At 38.2% G+C, this 20,104-nt stretch overlaps 1 protein-coding gene across 1 annotated transcript in view; it reads right to left on the bottom strand.

The window, feature by feature from the left end:
• Positions 1–20,104, bottom strand: part of LOC108665796 — a 38,183-nt gene that overhangs the window by 3,236 nt on the left and 14,843 nt on the right. Inside the window, exons 4-11 of the mRNA XM_018152599.2 lie at positions 6,454–6,588; positions 5,293–5,706; positions 4,478–4,553; positions 2,891–3,003; positions 2,090–2,193; positions 1,234–1,530; positions 683–758; positions 34–333 (exon numbers count right to left, since the gene is read on the bottom strand). Coding sequence (XP_018008088.1) covers positions 34–333; positions 683–758; positions 1,234–1,530; positions 2,090–2,193; positions 2,891–3,003; positions 4,478–4,553; positions 5,293–5,706; positions 6,454–6,588 — 1,515 coding nt within the window. The remainder of the gene's footprint in view (positions 1–33; positions 334–682; positions 759–1,233; positions 1,531–2,089; positions 2,194–2,890; positions 3,004–4,477; positions 4,554–5,292; positions 5,707–6,453; positions 6,589–20,104) is intronic.

Here is a 20,104-nt window from a genome sequence, read left to right as displayed (position 1 = left end):
TAAATTTTACCAAGAATTATTTTCTATACTCACCGAGACTAAGAGCAATAACTGCTCCAGATCGCTGAAGTTTGTTCTCCTTTTTTTCTGCATCAATTACAGCTGGGTCAAGCTTCCACTTGGCCACAATGGCACTCCATGATCCCAAGATGGAGTAAGACTCTGCCGCGGGCAGCGCTGGTGTGCTGGAGTTCAGAGGAGGAACATTGGTAGAATTTTTGGAAACGGATTCATTCGACGTGACCGAGGGAACGATGGTGGTCGCTGAGATGTTTTTGGTCGTGTTGTGTTGGCCCGGAACTGACCCACTCGTTGCAGCCTGGGCTGGGTAATCTGCAGTTAAAGAGGGAATTTGAATGATGAATTAACAAGCAGGACGAGACCCTAAAAAAATTTAGAGTCGCCCCAGCTTCTGGTAATCCAAATCAGGAGCTGCCGCGTCTTTAAATTTTTACTGGGGATTAGCTAATGACGAGACCTGTTCTCGACTTGTGTTGTTTGAGTAAAAATATTGAAAATAATTGCGAAAATTCCATCTTTCCGGTGAAGCTTTGAGTTTTACTCTTAAGGTAAAACAAATTGATAAGACTGGAATGAACTTTATCCGAGAAAATTTGTTAGTAAATGTTAAATTATACGAAGGAAATGATAAACCAGTTCTCATTTGTGCCTAATTTATGACCTCTGTTCAATATGGATTCGTCTCCCGGGATGTTGATTCCACTGGAGAGCCGATCGCCGAAGAGGGAAAGCTCTTCCTGGTAAATAAAAACATGCTTTTTATAAAATAAATCAAAACAGAATGACACTAAAAGTACAAAATGCAGGCTAATCTCAAATCATATTCCAAAAATTGGAATATGATCGCAAGTGCTTCCATTCTCCTGATGTACGACAGGAAATGTGACTGGTATAGAAGTACGTTACGATTCGTCGATTCCATAACAAGTATTTATGTTGCTGCATGATTTTCAGCAACCATGCAAAACCTCTATTTTTTCGGTTCATGTTTGTTTATTTGGTACACAATACTATGATGCTCGGTGTTAATGCCAACGTAAATTCGACAATGGTGCCTGAACACTTTCGACATTCTGCATCATTGTGCATATTGATTTATGGAAACGAACACAATTTATGCTTTTTAACATGGCAATTGCTGAATTAGAAGCAGATGTAGCTATCGTTCGGCTAAATAGCGAAAGTTTCTCTAGTAATTGAACTTTAACACACCTGATGCTTGGCATCTTCGATGCCATATCCAGGCTTCCTGCCTCCAACAGATGCCATTTGATCAGCTATTGGCAACAGCTGCTGCCTCTGTAGCTGCAGCTGTTGGTCAGGTACCTGCAGGTGCTGCATCTGCGACATCTGTAATCCAGGCTGCTGCATCGGATGCATATAACTGCTGAGCGTTTGCTGCTGTTGGTATGGCAGCAGAGCGTTGTGCTGCAGCTGCAGTTCAGGGGAAGTTTGTTGAGATATCGATTGAAGAGACCCAAGGTGGCCTGGTTCACCCCAAGTCTTTATCTGCCAAATTCATTTGAGTAGGCATGAGATACGGGATAATTTTAATTCTAGGTTTGGTGATTAAATCACTTTTCAATATAAAAAGGAGGAATTGGTCATGTCAGCCAACATACCTGAATTATGAAAATAAATATTTGAGTCAAGGAAATTATATAACAATAAGAACGCTCATAGGCTTTGCCTTTGGATACCAATAGATTCGCAACCCATAAAATACTAATGCGCATGGAAACGCCGTTACAATTATCGGCAAGCCAATATTGTAATGAAAACCTGCGCCCAAAACAAATTTGCTAAAATGAAATGAAGCAGACAACCACCAACTCATAGTAAGTTGTCTAAAATTAGATTATTTTGACCAAATCAAATCCTGGAAGTATCCAGGTCTTCAAGTAAGGTTATGAAATACCAGCCAACCACATGACTAATACGCAATAAATCCGACAAACACTCATCAGCATCTGACATTAAAATAACGTCTGTTAAAAGTTGTTTCAACGAAATTAACTTGCAATTAACGTTGTATAAATTTCATTTGCCTGAGGGATACATTACTCACGGGTACATTAGACGGTCCTCTAGGAGGGTAGTATTGCCCAGGGTTCGGTGGTTGCTGCTGGGCGTCACCGCGGTGGTAAACCCCCGAGCGCTGGTCCGAGTCTCCTTCACCAGAAAAAAACACTCCAAATTCAATCATAAAAAAGGATAATTACTCTAAAAACTATTTGAATTTTACTATATTGGGGATATATAATATTGAAGTACATCGAGAGAAAAAAATGAATGAAATGAAAGAACAAATGAAAATCAATCGCAGAAAATGCTTCAAGCTTAATATCTCGTATAAATTAACAGTGGTAAGTTTCATCATGGAAGCCTATAAAAAATTATTAAATATTGTTGGAACATTATTCAGTACAAACCTTGCAATAAATATATGTGTAAATTGTAAAATGAAATCAATCAACTTTATGGTAGCATGATTACAAATAGTTATCAATCTTTACACGTATAAAATAGGTTTCATGTGTCTTTTTCTTGTAAAATGCTAGCTGTCTACCTATATCATTAATTGACAACACCATTAACAATCCGAAATAGCTCGAGTGCTAAATATTAATGATGAGCAGTAGTAGTGTACCAAGATTAACGATTCGGGTAACTGGTGTTCCAATATTAATGATTCGTTAAAACTAATGTATCAAAATATTCATAATATGTAGTGAATCTTTTTCCAATATTGATGATACGATATAGCTCGTGTACAAATATTAACGGTTCGGATAAATAATTAACTAAAACCAATGATGCAGCATAATTGGGAAAACAATATAAATGATGAAAGCATATACCATCGTACCAAGGTAGGGGGAGCCCTCGTAGAGGGCAGGGCGGTTGTTGAGGCCGTATTCGTTGTAGCCGCGGCCCCTGCCCGTATAGCCCGCCAGGTCCTCCGCTGCGCTACCGTATACTCTGTCGAGGTGGACGCTATCGTTACGTATTAATATGCGTTGTGTATTAGGGCCTCCTTACTGAGGAACCTACTGAACATTATGAATATTTTAGCCTCTTGAATGTTAAGTGACTATTATGAACTAATATAGAGACCATAATATTGGTTCCATAAAATATCTGCGGTTTTGATACCTGAACCTTTTAATGCCTCCACTGGGAAAATATTCTGTCGTTACGAGCATTTCGTCAATCATATTGTGGAAAGTTTCTAGTTGGGATCATTTGTCTCCCATTTTTTAATCGATAACTTGGTCGAAAGTTAGAGTCAAACACCGAAAATATTCTCAAAAATAAGAATAAGTTACACGGCAAGAATACGATTAGGAAACCTAATTAATAAATTCTGTGATTCATCATTTTCTAAAGAGTAAAGTTTCATTTTCTGTAGTGTCGTTCAGCCAGTTGCTCGAATGTTGAACATTCAGCAACAATATTCAGAAATTCCAATCGACTTAATAACCAAACCAACCGTTTAAAGGTCTCAATTTGTAACGGGACTCGTACCTGGCGTGCGGTATAACTAATGTATCAAATATTCATATTACATAGTGACTCTGTGTACGTTTAATTTAGTCTCCCATAAATGTATGAAGATTTTCCATTAGAAAATTCACGATGACACTTTCTTAGAGACAAATTTCCGGGGAAAACTACTGCAGTCTCACAATTAGGCTGCACAATTATATCATATCATAGTGATAGAATAGAATAGAATAGAATAGAAGTGTCGGCGCTGAAGAAATAGGCCCATGGCCTGTTGCCGATTCTTGAACTTTTCGTGACTTGATTCACAGGGGATCCGGCCTTTGGAACCCGATCTTTCCATAACTGACGATTTGCATCTAGGAACTCGAAAGAGCGTCTGATCAGTCCAAGTCGTTTATTGGCTTTATTAACTTGACCTTCAATATGCTTAGAAAATTTCAACTCATTGTCGATGTCGGCACTGAAGAATAAGCCTGGTTTGGCCTGCTGCCGATTCTTGTACTTTTCGTGACAGGAGATCTAAAAACAGGTCCTTCGTCTGGATCTTTTCGAAATTGACGATAGTTTGAAATAGCTACTAGACTTCTTGGACCAAGTTCGATATGGAAGACAAGACATTTCAAGTCTGAACATATACTTTTCCACAGCTTTATGCAGTCTTTGAAATTTAATTAATGACTTAAAGCTGAAAATTTTCGACACTTTAGTGTCGAAAGCTCCACCTTTAGTGCACATTGACCGAAAAAATTGTTTAACAGTGCATAATATTTCACCAGTGCTCCATAGTAGTTTCCATAATAAATACAACAGATATATAATATTGCGTACATTACAATCTGATTGGGCTAACCAGTAAAATTATACATGCATATCTATGTAATAAATATTCACTATAAAACTGATAATTAAAACGTCGATGCCAAGTTTGTAAGGAGGATACACTCACCCCTGTAGCGGCGCGCTGTAGCGACCATAGGAGTCGAGCAGCGTAGCACGGTGGCTGAAGATGCCGCGCTCTGCACCTGCATGCCGGGAGAGGGCAACTTAATAATAACGGTTTCAGTGTTTAGTATGCCGTAGGCCTGTCGCCGATTCTTAACTTTGCAGAATATTCACAGCTTGTTGCGGTTTCGAAGCGCAACTGACTGCTTCAATTTTACTTTGCTTAACCGCCCGGCCTCCTTGCAGATTCAGACCAGAAACTGGCGCACAGAGCTGGGATCGAACCTGCGCATCTCTGCTCCAATCTTGGTACTCTGAACTTTAACCACTGGGCCACTCTGCTACACCACTGGGCAACCCTGCCACAGTCTTGTCACTCTTGTGGTCATTCCCGAGCTATTCAGGATAAGGTAACAACAACGCTGCGAGGAATAACGTTACATGCCAGTCTTTGCTATCCAGTTCATGCAGAATAGGAATAACACTATCATTTATTTAGTGAAAAAATGCTAAAATTAACGGAAGCACGACATCTGAAATGACACCTTTAGGCAAGTTAAAGAGATAAATTTGAGTTCCGATTCCGAAACCCAAGAATTTCCTGATTTGGAAAGAGTAAATTAAAAAATTTTCATCAATCAAAAAATTCCATCAATTAAAAAATTTCATCAATCAAAATAATCAATTCATCAATTAAAAAATTTCATCACGAATTCATGATTATGGATTCCATTGATGATTGAGCATAGATAATTTTTTCTCCATTATAACAATTATAGGGTGATATTTTGTAAATTGCACTAAATTAATGTCACTGACCGTACGAGGGGCTCAGCTGCTCAGGAGTCATCCGCTCGCTGTCCCGGAGTCGGGAGCCTTCATAGCCTTCCCGACCATCCACTTCCTGAGGCTCCCTCCCCTTGCCTCCCAACGGATTTAGGGGAGATTTTCGCCCTCCATCTAGAATCCCCTTTTGCGACAGCCCGTCACCAACATATCGCAGGTTAGTCAATTCTCCGATTGTTCGCAGCGGGCTTGTTTTGGTGTCAACATCGTTCAATCTGTTCAACTCTGGTCCGGATGATCGGTCAGATCCGGCTCGGGATCCAGCCTGTGATCCGACTGATCCTACCTCCTCCATTCCGGGTCTTAAGGCCGAACCCAAGCCAGAGGTTTGTCCTATTGCCGACGATGATCGAAGATCGTCCATTTCCCCGCGCACGAGGGTTGGATCTGACGGAAATCCCTCTTAATATTTGCCATAAAATTTACTGATTACCCATCAGTGAAACCATGTTATGTAATTATGGTCACAACATCAGATCGGAACTTAAGAAAGACAAAATTATTCACAAAGTTGATTGATTTCTCGGCTGCTACGAGATATTTCGGTCGCACTAATCCATGCCTGAGGACTCCTCTCCTTGCATGGTGGAGCAGATTAGGTTTCTAACTACTATAAGTAGGTATATATTCTATTACATAATCACAATTTTCTTTAATTAATTCAATGATAATATATTCTGTTACATAACCGTAATTTTCCCAAGTGCTACAATGACAATTCAAAGTTTTGATAATTGTGAATAATTATTCGTCTTTTACTTTGCGTGGTGGAGCAGATTAGGTTACTGTCTACTACATATTCACATAAGCGTGAAATTCCTAAGTACTACAATGAAAATTCAAAGTTTTGATAATGGTAATTAATTACTGGGCTTGTACCTAGCTTGGTGGAGCACATAAGGTTTCTAACTACTACAGGAATAAATTCTATTACATAATCGTAATTTTCCCAAGTGCTACAATGACAATTCAAAGTATTGATAATGGTAATTAATTATTCGTCTTTTACCTTGCTTGGTGGAGCAGAATAGGTTACTAACTCCAACATATTCTATTACATAGAGATAATTTTCTTTAAGTGCAACAACGCCAATACAAAGTTTTGATAATTGTAAATAATTATTGGTGTTTTACCTTGCGTGGTGGGGCAGTTGAGGTCAGCACCCTCGTCGCTGCCGTCCTCGCACTGAGGGATGCCGTTGCACGTGTCGTAGATGGCGATGCATTCCCCGCTGTGACACTCGAACTGCAGCCGACTGCATCGGCGAACTGCGCAGCAATTTAATCATCATCTATTAATGGTAAGCTTTTGTTTATGCAATAACTAGTTATCGGGACGAAAATGAATTTCTTAGCCTGGTCGACGGCGTCAGTTAAAAAAGCACAACTGTAATTGCAATGCAAGTTGAAGTATTTAAATCTATGTTGCCCATCATGGCCATTAATAATTACCACTTCAAGTGCTCATATTTTTTACTTTGAATCCAAAAAGTGCTACATTTCATGGAGCTGGTACTGTTTTATTGCAGTCCTTGTCAATTCAGTTGCCATGCCTCTAGCTTCACTCGAGTTAATTAACTAAATCCCAATAGGCTTCCGGACAATCATACTGTAATGATTCTCTTTATGATTCAAAGTGTAATTACTAATTACCACGGAATTATTGATTTTCTGAGTCTGATAGGTCGGAAAAATTCTTCACATGACCTCAGGAAACTTGCTGCTTCACTAGTCATAACCCAATGGCAAGTATCTCAGTGCTGCGAAACAGACAAAATCTTTCATCACGCAATTGCGCAGCATTAAGTTAAATTGAGTCTGTAATTAATGAAGAAAGGAATCGGGAAAAATTGAATTTTGCGAAAATGGCTGCAGATAAAGCATTTAAGCTGAAATTTATTACATGCAGGTAAAATATCGCAGCTTTTTGTTATTGAATAGAGTTATATGCCTCGTAAAATGTTATCAAAGTTATTGAGTCATCAGCAGTAACATCGCATTTTATTTGTATACGCTTATTTTATATCACTTATGATTTTGCTGTTATTCAGTTATACAAATTTCTACTGAAACCTTCATACACTAAAATGAAATAAAGTTTAATATAAATGCAATCAAATTTCAGAGAATTAAGCCCAAGGTCTGATGTGCACGCGGCCGTTATCATCAAGGACAACGGTTTGATCAGAGGACCTCATGCGCGTCCAATTCCGTGAGGTTACACAGCGTTTCCCAGGCGCCGCTGTTTGCGTCAGAACTTGATTCGGTTCTTTAAGGCGTCGAATTACAATGAGATCTCAGTGAACGGTGCTGGGATTGTATCAATAAACAGGGGAAAGAATCCAGGGTGATGCAATTGACGAGATACAAATATTGTTTATATGTTATCATCCCAGGCGCCGCTGTTTGCGTCAGAATTTGATTCGGTTCTTTAAGGCGTCGGATTACAATGAGATCTCAGTGAATGGTGCTATGATTGTATCAATAAACAGGGGAAAGAATCCAGGGTGATGCAATTGACGAGATACAAATATTGTTTATATGTTATCATGTTGAGCATGATCGAAGTGTGAAAACTAAAAAATATAAATATTTTTCTAAGTTTTGTAGGTATAGAGTTGAGTTTTTAAACCAAATATTATATTCAACTCCATTTTCCATATCAGAATATATTTTAATTGTATACTTACCCAATCTTTTTCTGGATGATGATAATAAGTCACGTACAAAATATTTTGATGGGGCCATTTATCTTCAGGTTTGAATAACCGACAAAATTTCGAAGTCGAGTCATAAATAACATGAAGTAGTATCGTACACTAATAATTGATAAGAGAGAATTGAAGGTCATTTATATTATGAATAATGTTAATAGTGCTTAAAGTACTACGTTTGTCGTCATTTGCATATGAAGATGGATATTACATATATTATCATAAATTGTTCACTGCAAATTTCTAAATAGAAACTTCCCGCCATGTCCGCCATGACTCACAATTAAAAGTCACTTTCTGGTCCAGGAAGAGTGAACAAGAGAGTTCATTAGGCTAACATATGCTGAGAAACGTCGCTGTATGGAGGGGGGGAGCTTCAGCACCTAAATTGTTCACTCTCGCACTTCAAGCTTAAGGGTGTTTAAAAATTAGTTTTTTTGATTAAAATCTGTGATTCTAATCTGTATTCGATGAATTATGTCCAATACGACCAAAATAAAGTTACTTTCTGACATACATCATACATGGGTATTTTTTAAAAACAAAATTACAATTCTAGTTCGGTCGGACTATCGCTAATGGTTTTTATTTTGCAGCCTAATTTTATTAGGTATGGATATTTTTTCTCAACTTTGATTTTCAGTGAATGAATGACGCTCTGCAAGACAGAAGCGTTAGGAGCCAAATCTAACCACCGGATAGAGGTATCCTGCACGGTAAGAAATTAAAAATGATTGGTCAATTCAGCAATATTTGATATTTCACTAGCTCAGCTGACATCGATAATTCAAATTCATCAGCGAGAACATATTAAATATATTTTTTTCCTTTACGATGTAGACTTCATTACCAGTTCCATGATGATTAAAGTGGGATTTGGTTTGCCTTTAATTACAAAAAATCTTTCTGGCTAATCATTAAGATACTAATTAATTTGGTCGGTCGTGTACATCTCTTAGTGGAGTTAATCTAAAAACATGAATATATTAGTTCACGAAGAAATAATGATTTGTTAGACAGATAGAACCTCCAAATGATATGTTAAAGCAAGGAAGAGTATCCATAATGAGTCATTTTAAGCGGATGGAAGCCTATGTGGGTGTTCAAAAATCCTGGAATCAATGAAAAACTGCACATGCTACGTAATGGGACTGCTAAACTCTGATAAATGTTTGAAAACAGGTGAAGGTTATAATTCGTGTAATGAAACTACTTTTTTTAAAGGCGAAATTGAATTAACTAAGAATATAAATTTGAATACGTGTGTTCTGTAATCGTGATAGAGTACTTTAAAATCATACCCGCGAACCATTTATTCTAGTAGCCATTATCTATTTCGTATACGCACAATGGTTTCAGCCGCACCACGAGTCCTCAACCGCAATGTTGTGTCGCATTCGAGCATTTGGCTCCGTAGAGAGCGGTTGTGTGTCGCAGGCTCTTGCTGCTCAAACCCTTAGGAGTGCCAGCTTCAGGTGTTGAAAACGCTTTCTACTTGAAACGATAGTTTTTAGATTAATATTTCATCATTGTGCCCAAGTTTGAGCGATTTAATTACTGACTTATCGTGTTTGAAATTGAAATCTTTAGAATTGATATTTCAAACCTCTCTAGTTCCATGAGAATATTCTGGTAGTTTAATTCTGTCAAAACTCTTGCGCCGTGGTGTACTGAACTGGTTGGAGGAAAGATTATTAACAATTCTTGTAGAAGTATTTAGGAAAATGAATTTATGATTCATTACTATAAAATTAAAATGAGTTTTGTTTAGTTCAAGGTATACATAACCGGATTTTTTTTACAAATTTCCTTCACCCGCGAATTCAATATCAAATTTGAAACTGTTCTTATATATATATTTTTTGGAAAGTTCACTGAAATGTAATAGAACCGGACTTACGACTGGTGTGCAGTGGAAAATAAAGCATTTATTACTTTCCATGTGGGGATCAGACTCAACCTAATTTAGGCTTTTTTCTGTGATTATTGTCGTCTTATTATCGTCTAACGTACTAATAGATTATCGTCAATTATTGGGGCTAAGCCCACGTAAAAGTGTTCATAAGAGAGGTTAATTTTTTCGTGGAATATATGCCATTTATCTTCCGCCTCAAGTTTGAGGCCACTTTTGTTTACATTAGCTTTATATTAATTACATTTGATACAAGTTACATGATCTTACAAATTTCAGTTCTGTGACAGTGATAACTCAAATTCAGCGTGTGACAATTCAAGTAAAATCAAATCAAAGTGATTTACTTAGCAAGATGGCTTCCAAGCTTCGTCGTGCTCCTCTTTTTGGGATTGACAATCCTCTCAGGATTCCTTCACTCCCAAAGTACACGAATTCTGCGATACCTAATGGATTTAAGGTAACCATAATGTAGCCAGATCTTCATTAAGCCTCATTATTTATGTATTTGACAAAAATTCTGTATCAAGCGATATCACATTTAAAATCGTTTTGAAGGTATCAACACGTTGCCAGTTGTTATTATATAGAACAAGTAGTTTGTAAATCAATATCAAGGTTGTAAATAGTTTGGAAAAACAGTTCTGATGCCTTATGTATAAAAAATTACGTAAGTTAAAAGCATATGAGTAGGGCTATAAGTCATTTATAGTGACCCTCTGATCATACAGATGAAGCTATTAAAGCTTCAGGAATCAAAACATGAATAATAGAGATGATATAATGATGGTTTTTGCCTATTGCGACCATATAGTAACCAAAATTATGATTTTCTGAAAATTCTCTAGTTATGATGATGATAAGGCAAAGCTTGAAACAAGGAAAATATATTCTAAAAGCGTTTTTTATGATGATTTTTACCCATTGGGACCTCTAAAAAGGCTATCTGGATTTTAAGAAATTTTTTCATATACATGTTCTTTTTTATATCTTTGAAAATTTAAAACGACCCCTGAATCATGAATAAATCATCAAAGAGGTCTAAAATTTTGCACACATCATTTTTTGCACATCCACAACTTTTCCGCACTATTGTGAAACCTAACTCCAAAAATTTGAATTTTTTTTTACGTTTTCTGATACGCTCTAATTATCAGCGCGGCAATAAAAGTTTATGACAAAATTTAACAGCGTGACGTTGAAACAGGTGTGAACAGTCGTCTGACAAAACAGCTGCGAATCGATGGCTGATTAGCTTGTGTGTTAACAGTAAATTTTTTATAGTAAATAACACCCTACTAAAAATGGCACATACTTCATAACTGTTTGTGCACCGTACGGAACGTCGTCGTGTACCACTAGCGGCATGCATTAGCAGCATTACATAGGATGATAACTGCAACTTTTCACTCAATCATCGATGCTGCCGCAGTCATACAGGATTTCCCTTCCGCAGGAGTCGCTTCTGGTCATTTAAACGCGCCTCGTCCTCTGTTCTGTAGCGCTGCTCTCACGGACTCCCGGGGAGCCGGTGGCGGTGAAGTTTATTCTGCTGTTCTAAATACGGCAAACTCTCTCGTTGTTCTCCTGACGCCTTACGTGTTACTTTAGTTTGAACACTCGAGATTATTCACACGGTCCATTTAAATTCAAACGAGATGGTTCACGCGGTCCATTTAAATTCACACGAGATAATGCACACGGTCAATTTAAACTCACACGAGATTATTCACACGGTCCATTTAAATTCACACGAGATTTTCACACGGTCCATTTATATTCACATGAAAAAATTCACACGGTCTATTTTAATTCACACGAGATCATTCACACGGTCCATTTAAATTCACACGAGATAATTAACACAGTCAATTTAAATTCACACGAGATAATTCATACGGTCCTAGCGGTGATTATTGTGTTGATAGACTGTCCGGGATCAATCGGTGTATGTGAGTGCTAATTAATTCACTTGACTATGTTGCCGTCTGATCAATCTTATTTAACTTTTGATTCTCATTTAGAAAAAAAACTATTCTACGAAGATTGTCCTAGGAATGACATTTGAGAAACAAATAATAAAATTTGTGATCTCATTTTTTGCAGCAACGATCAATAATTATTACAAATTTTAAAATAAATCATAACAAAACGGAATGTATTTCCTTATATTTTTGGCAATATATTTCTTGCTATTATATCTTAAACATTCTAATCTCGGCACGGCAAACACAAGCGAAGGCTCCAACATCGTATAGAAACAAGAATCGTTATCGTGCTCGCGCTGACCTGGATCCTCAAGTCGTGAGTGACGGCAAAGTCGTGGTGCTGTTTTGTGCCCTATTTTATGTGGCATTTTTATTCGACGCTCAAGAATTGCTGGGCGACCGCTGAGGGTTCCCTTATATTTCCAGGTTGAAAAATACTTTTGATTTTTAACATGCATTGTCATTAGAAAACGAAAAAAGTCATGGAAAATTAAATGGAGAATCAAATTATGTAACTATTTTAAAAAACTTGGCAAACAAAGAAACAGAGAAAAGTCGCAATATATAACATAATTTTGCTCGCAGTTTCAATTTGATTGCGAATTTTCAATATTTCTAATTTTCTACTGATTAATGAACTGACGCCGATAGCTGAACTAGTCATCACCGCCGTTCAATTTTGAACCGCATTGGAATCAGTTAGTAAAATTTTAGGAACACTGAGAACATTTGCATGTTATGCGCACCTTTTGGCAAACGACAGCGCCTGTATAGCAGAAGTGCGGCAGCGGTAAAAATTAATCGCGCGTGGCAGCTGCGGCGATGTGTCAAGTTTGTCAAACGTCAGCAGTATAGCAAAGGACGTGTCAGCAGGTATATGCTAGCGACAATAAACGTCAGCAGTACAGCAAAGGACGTGTCAGCAGGTATGTGCTAGCGACAATAAACGTCAGCAGTATAGCAAAGTACGTGTCAGCAGGTATGTGCTAGCGAAAATAAACGTCAGCAGTACAGCAAAGTACGTGTCAGCAGGTATATGCTAGCGAAAATAAACGTCAGAAGTACAGCAAAGGACGTGTCAGCAGGTATGTGCTAGCGAAAATAAACGTCAGCAGTACAGCAAAGGACGTGTCAGCAGGTATGTGCTAGCGAAAATAGACGTCAGCAGTATAGCAAAGGACGTGTCAGCAGGCATGTGCTAGCGAAAATAGACGTCAGCAGGACAGCAAAGGACGTGTCAGCAGGTATGTGCTAGCGAAAATAGACGTCAGCAGGACAGCAAAGGACGTGTCAGCAGGTATGTGCTAGCGAAAATAGACGTCAGCAGTACAGCAAAGGACGTGTCAGCAGGCATGTGCTAGCGAAAATAAACGTCAGCAGTACAGCAAAGGACGTGTCAGCAGGTATGTGCTAGCGTAAATTAGTTACAACCGTCAGCAGCATAGCAAAGGACGTGTCAGCAGGCATGTGCTAGCGTAAATTAGTTACAAGCGTCAGCAGCAGGTTCATCTCGCTCGGTTCGGCATGAGGGATGCGGCGTGGGCGGCGGCTGATCCATCTGGTGACAGGAAGCGCGCCTCACGCGACACCAAGCGTCAGCGCTGACACTGCCGCGTGCTGATGCTGTGTGCTGTGCTGATGCTGCTGTGTTGATGACACAGCCTCGTGCTGGTGATGCTGAGTGCTGATAATGCTGTGTGCTGTGACGATGATGCTGTGTGCTGTGCTGATGATGCTGTGTGCTGTGACGATGATGCTGTGTGCTGTGCTGATGATGCTATGTGCTGTGCTGATGATGCTGTGTGCTGTGCTGATGATGCTGTGTGCTGTGCTGATGATGCTGTGTGCTGTGCTGATGATGCTGTGTGCTGTGCTGATGCTGCTGTGTGCTGTGCTGATGCTGCTGTGTGCAGTGCTGCTGATGCTGTGTGCTGTGCCGATGCTGATGTGCGATGTGGTGATATTGCTGCTGTGTGTGCTGTGTAGATGATGCTATGTGTACCATGTTTGTGATGTACTGCTTTGTGCCATGCTGTGCTGATCATGCAGCTGTGTGGGGACAATGCTGCTTTGTGCGGATAATTTGGCCGTGTATTACGGTTGCTGCAAGAGTCTTGTTGTATGCGTGCAATGGCGGTTAATTCAGATCAGAAAGTGAAAAATTAAATTAGGCCATTAACTGATAAAAATTTAATTTTATGACAAGGATTACTTTAGTATAAATTTTGCAGCTCCGATACATTTTATTCTATGTAATAAATACCGAAGCTTTTAAATGGAACCATTTTGTGAAGGATTCCAAATGGGGGCTTAACTGTTCTGTACTTAGAAGCTCAAATCAATCTCTGCCTCTTAGTTCATCTCTACATTCGTGTAGTTCGTGATCCTTTTAATCCCTTTATAATCTCACATTATATTGCAATATCATGGCGCAATGCTTGGCACATATCATCAATTACCGCAACCGAAGGTTGTTGAGGCAAATAAAAGATTCCATTGTAATCTTCAGGCGTGCGTCTCGATTTGCATGTTTCTCCACCTCATCCTGCCGAGCGCGAGGACCTGCATCCCATAAGGCAAACGACGTTGAAACGACGTTGAATTAACGTCGATTCAACGTAACAATGTATAATTAAATGTTTATTTAAAGTCAGATGTCTTGTGGTTGGCGACCCACAAAACATCTGACGTTGATTCAACATTGTTTTAACTCTTAATAAACCTTATTTCAACTGAATGAACTCGTAATTTCAGCGTTATTTCAACGTAACTTGCTTGGTAGGAATAACCTGTGTTCGGGGATCGACGCGCAAAGCGCTTCATCTGAACAGCGCGCTCGATGTAAAGTCAGAGAGGCGATTTCACGGCGCGATGTTAAATGATGTTCTCATCTCAAATATTAATGGAATTCTTCTTCGGATGCAAAAGATTACAACAAGGTCAACACTCGAGTAATTGTTTTATTAAATTGTTTTATTTATCGGATATTAATTGATCAGATTGCATACCCTATAAATATTGTACTTTGAATTCATTCCAAACATTGTTACAGGAAATTCATTTAGAATATTTTGACTGCGGTGAAATGAATTATTTCCGTATGAATCGTAAATGATTCATTTCATTATGCTAGGCTCAATGTTGAAGTTCTTTAGATAAGTGTTTTTATAGTAAAATAAGTAGCTTCTTAATATTTCTACTGAAAATTAGATTATCACGTTCACAGTTCACTCGAGGAAACAAGAGAACAAACGGTTTGCTCATCAAATTTTGGTATTTGTACTTTTTATTTTTCATGTACGCATTTCATGAAGATTGTTCCTAGTCGGAGAAAATAATACATTTCAACTTTAATAATATTTAGTAGGATATTTTATACATAATTTAAGACTATAAAAGTTTTTATACCGTCTTAAGAATTTTAATTTGCTAATTAATCTATTTTTAGAGTTTCTTAATAGTTCTCCTGAGTTATGCAAGGCGTGCGCGGTGAGCGTCGGTCGTTTTGCAAACGCTCATGCATTGTCACGAGCTGCGTATCCTTGACCAGCGGGACCTGAGGTTGTTAGCCAACAATGTGGCAGCAATTCGGTCAGTGTCATCGGTATTCAGTCGTTTCGTTTACATTTTGTTTCGATTGTATTTCAAACAATTGTGTTCACAATGCTGTAACATTCGTTCTGTAGCACCAAGGACAAATGTTATTGTAGCCTGGAATTAGGTACGTACAGTAAGTAACAAAGTTTTTATTGATTACAGGGCAAAGGAATGTATGAAATTAATTCTAACAATAACCATCCAAGTCCAAAGCAGCACTTTACAAAGTAACTTATTTAAATTATTTACGATGTAGCATTCATTCAAAGCGTTCTGTAATTAAAGAGGAATCTCAATTTCAATCAATGTGGGCGACTCATATATCGAGAGTGAAGAACAAACTTGAATTTCCCAATCGCATTTTATCTCGCCGTAAGTCCCGCTTTTATAAGTTTCCGATCGCTGTGTTTGCCAGTAAAGCAACTTATGATCACTGAGAAAATGACGGAGTTCCGCTATTCTGCGGTGGCAGTTCCGAACATTTTTAATTTTCTTTCCTGTTCTCGGCTTGTGAGTAATAATTGCTTCAGTGCGCAACAGTTACATTCTGAGAACCATGTGGCGTACTCTTAGCAGCAACTCAATCCCCCCTCACAAAAAAAACATCCATGAAGACGTTACAACATCAAATTTGCAAAGTATAGTTTGCGAATAGTAGTAAGGAGTCAAATCTTTCATGCCTTTTACAGATATGATCATATATTGAACGCCCTCGTGCTTTATTTTGCTGTGAAATTACCTTCAGAGTTAGTTTAAGACATCAATATTCTGGTACAATTAGTCGATGACTAAAAATTATTAATCTTTTCGATTTCTCTGCCAGAGACTGACGCCGTCTTTATACACATGGCGACGTTTCTACTCACAAACTGAGTTCGAACTTTTCGGCGCCAAAGAACGTTCAAGTTCAGGCGCGAATTTAATTACGTACATGTGTACAAATTTTCCTGAACATTACACAGAAAAATCCACGTTCTGGGTAAACAGATGTAAAGTGACACATTCTCAACCTGCGCATGTGATAAATAAGAAAAGCCCCCGTTCAACATTGTATTGCTTGGTCCGAGCAAGTCCTTTTTACGATAGAGCCATGAAACATTGTAGACTGTACAGTTTAAGAAACATATTAGTATAGTTGTCCGTGCGGAGACACGACAGCAATATATTAGACCCATGAGAGTAATGAATCAATGTCGAGATTGAGTTGAATATTATCAGTTTCGGCCGAGCTCGTGGCGTTCTACCTCATGCCTTAAGAGGCCAAGGCGTCGGGGTTTCCATCCATTCTCTCATAATTTGCCACACCCGCTACGCAGCTCAGGACGACGCGGCCATATGTTTTCATGCGCATTCCGCGTGCTCGGAGAATTTATGATTGTTGATTAAATGCTGCACTGGTGCTCATGAAATTCGAAAGTATCGATGCATCAGGAACCTATAGGTTAAACAGTATTATAGAATTGTTTATGCAATGGTAGCAGGTACACGTGAAACTGTTATACTATATAAATAAAAATAAACGGTTTTGGCTGTGATTCCAGTGGTCAGTTAAACACGTCATGGTAATTAATCCAATTTCCGTCGCCATAAATTTCAACCTCGAAAGGTACTTTGAAGTTTTATGGATAGCTAACCACTTATTTTTTCTTTCAGATAAAAACTACGTTATACAGCTGAGCTAAATCAAGGTTCCTCCAAAGGAAGTTTATCTCCAGAGTTGACCCAGTAGCTTTTAGTTGTAACGATATGTAGAAAAATTCATCTGCAGGCCAGTGCATGATGATGAATATCTTGTAGCAGAGCATTGAATTAAATTATTACTGGGAATTTTTTCTGCACGAACTACCGCATGAAGAAATCTACTCTGATCTAGATTTTCACATATGCTCGTGTCACAACAAGGAAATAATATAGACTGTGTTGCTACCAGTTGTAAGTAACTCTTGCATCGGAAAGTTATCTATATCATAAGAAACATGACTGTGTTGCTACCAGTTGTAAGTAACTCCTACATCGAAAAGTTTTCTACATCATAAGAAACAAACAATTTGGATCTTTGAAAAGAGGATCTCTTATTGCACGTTAACAAAGAACCTATCGAAAATAAATTATTTGCTCATTGTTCGTCTTGAACTCCTACCAATTAATTGAGTAGAAGTGCTGTTTTTTTTCCTCATTTGGTCAGGGCTACGTGTTGGGTTGAAATACTTTTCCAAATATGGCTAAATAATTTAAACTTCGGTTATCTGATCTTCCAATTGTTAGTCTATATTAGTAGTTTTACGGCTCCATGAATAATTTTAACAATTATTTAAAATTTACTGGATAGGAGAAAAATTAGTGCGGTGCAACGATCTGCACTGAAGAACTATCAATCTATAAGCAACAATTTAATTCTAAAATTTGGGACACGTTACTAATACTGTATTTTAAGTTTGTTGAAGAGGTAAAATAGTAAGTGAACCAAAGTATAAATCATATATAGCCAAAGAAGACCCCAAGTAGAGAACCTGCATTGTTGATCAGTTTGCCTAAAGAGGAAATGTTTGACAAGGAAAAAGTTTGTGCTCCTAGAAAATGAGGAAACTTTCGGTCATAAATGGCTGAAAGTGTTCCCGGAAACACATTAGAAGTTAATATGAATACATAGTCGTAATGCGAGACTCGACCGATTTGAACGCGCTTGTAATGAGAGTAAATGTGATCACCGAGAGCTTATCACGCGATGCTCCTATACACGCTATAGCAGTCGTGCTTTTTAGAGATCAGGTGCCATACTTTCAAAATTCGCTAAGTGAACGTAAGTACTTACGCTCTATTTTCTTGTCTATGATTGGTGGATTTTGCTTGAAATGACGTCAATGATTGGCCGATGAACTTACGATCTCTTAACTTTTTTTGAAAGTATAGGCCCAGCCGCCGCTCCCAGCACGGAGTTCGTAATTGAGAGGAGTGGAATGATGAATAAACTTAAGCGGATTCAACATCAAGTTATTGGAGGGATCCTTTCTATCGTTCGCATGTAGATTAAAATTTATTTTTGCTGGAATTTTAGCTTCATCTTTCTTGCTGATCTCAATGAAGTGTTAGTTCATTGTGAACTGAATTGAATTTTGTTTGTTCGTTAATTGTTGAAGCCAATGACAGACAGTGTCAAATTATGGGTTCCTATAATTTTGCGATACGAAGTTAGTGGAACTATATTCTTATAATAGTTATTATTTCCCTTATTTTAATAAGGCAATGTAGCCAAACATTGCAATGATGAATTGGTTTATCTAAATCAATTTCGAGCCGCTGGTATTAGTGGGCAAGGCATTCCATTCACTGGTATTAGTGGGCCGCTTCCATCGAGAGAAGCTGTGCCGACTAGTTAATTTGTGACTATTAAGTTGTTCTATGGAAGTTGTTCAATATTTGAACAATTGACTTTCTTTACGGACGATTAAACTCCAGTCAAATGCTGTAGTTTGAGATGCCACACAGGATATAATAGCTATATAACCCCAATGCAAGATTTAGTTATTGTAACCAGTACTCGTAATAAGACTGAACTGACATACAACTATGATATTATCAATTATCAGAGTATTGTAGACAGCCCAGTCGTATCCATGCAACCCTGGCACTAAAACTGTCAGCTGCTTAGTGCAGAACTGTCTAAACTGCTTAGTGCAGAACTGTCTAAACTGCTTAGTGCAGAGTACGTTGGTTCTATCGTCAGTGACATCTAAGAACCTTGATCGGAGCGCAGCGTGACACAGACGCCGGTATGTCGAGATCAAACTACACCTCTTGGCGGCCAAGCGGAATACTGGCATTGGCCTCGAAAGTTGTAATAATAAAGGTTTTTTACGGTTGCCATTGAAAAGATTGACAGCTTAAAGGAGAATTTTTACCCCTGATAGCTACCTACATTCTGTATAGTTAAGAAGCGTATTCACGGGGTATTTTGAGGTTATTTTCTGATCAAATTTTCGAACACTGTAAAATTGTGTTAGAATTGTTTTCAATTCTTAGCACTAGTATTGATTACAGAAACAGTAGCTATGGGCTCGTCCTCAGATCATTTCTACCGTCTCCATCAAGTTTTGTACATAAAATTTATTGAACGCGTTCATGCCATGGATTTCCATACCATAATGAATATGCGATCCTGTCTGTAAGAGTTACACCTTGGAAGGCATTGTTCTAATTTTAATAAAGTAGATTTCTCCTCACGAGCTCCATCATTATTTCAGAACAGGTTTTTGGTGAAATGAGAAACAAAAAATTCGACCTAAGGTTTCACCTTCCATAACGCTGGCACATGCTTGGGTGAAAGTGAAAATGTAGAACACTGGAGAATGTATTTCCGCCCTCGTTATGCATAGCTTTGCAAAATATAATACAGTTTGTGCAGAAAAAAAAGAAATATTATTATTAACCCTCATATTTAACTTATCGACGGGCTTCGCTGAAAACTAAAAGATAACTAAAATTTTAAATTTATCCTGTGCGGAGGAATGATCATCTCTACAGTTATTTCCTTTTCACAGTATGGTGGTCGTTGAGATATTTTTTATTTTGAATTG

The sequence above is a fragment of the Hyalella azteca genome, unplaced genomic scaffold, assembly GCF_000764305.2.
Source record: "Hyalella azteca isolate HAZT.00-mixed unplaced genomic scaffold, Hazt_2.0.2 contig10608, whole genome shotgun sequence".
NCBI classification, from domain to species: domain Eukaryota; kingdom Metazoa; phylum Arthropoda; class Malacostraca; order Amphipoda; family Hyalellidae; genus Hyalella; species Hyalella azteca.
This window is presented reverse-complemented; position numbering and strand designations above follow the sequence as displayed.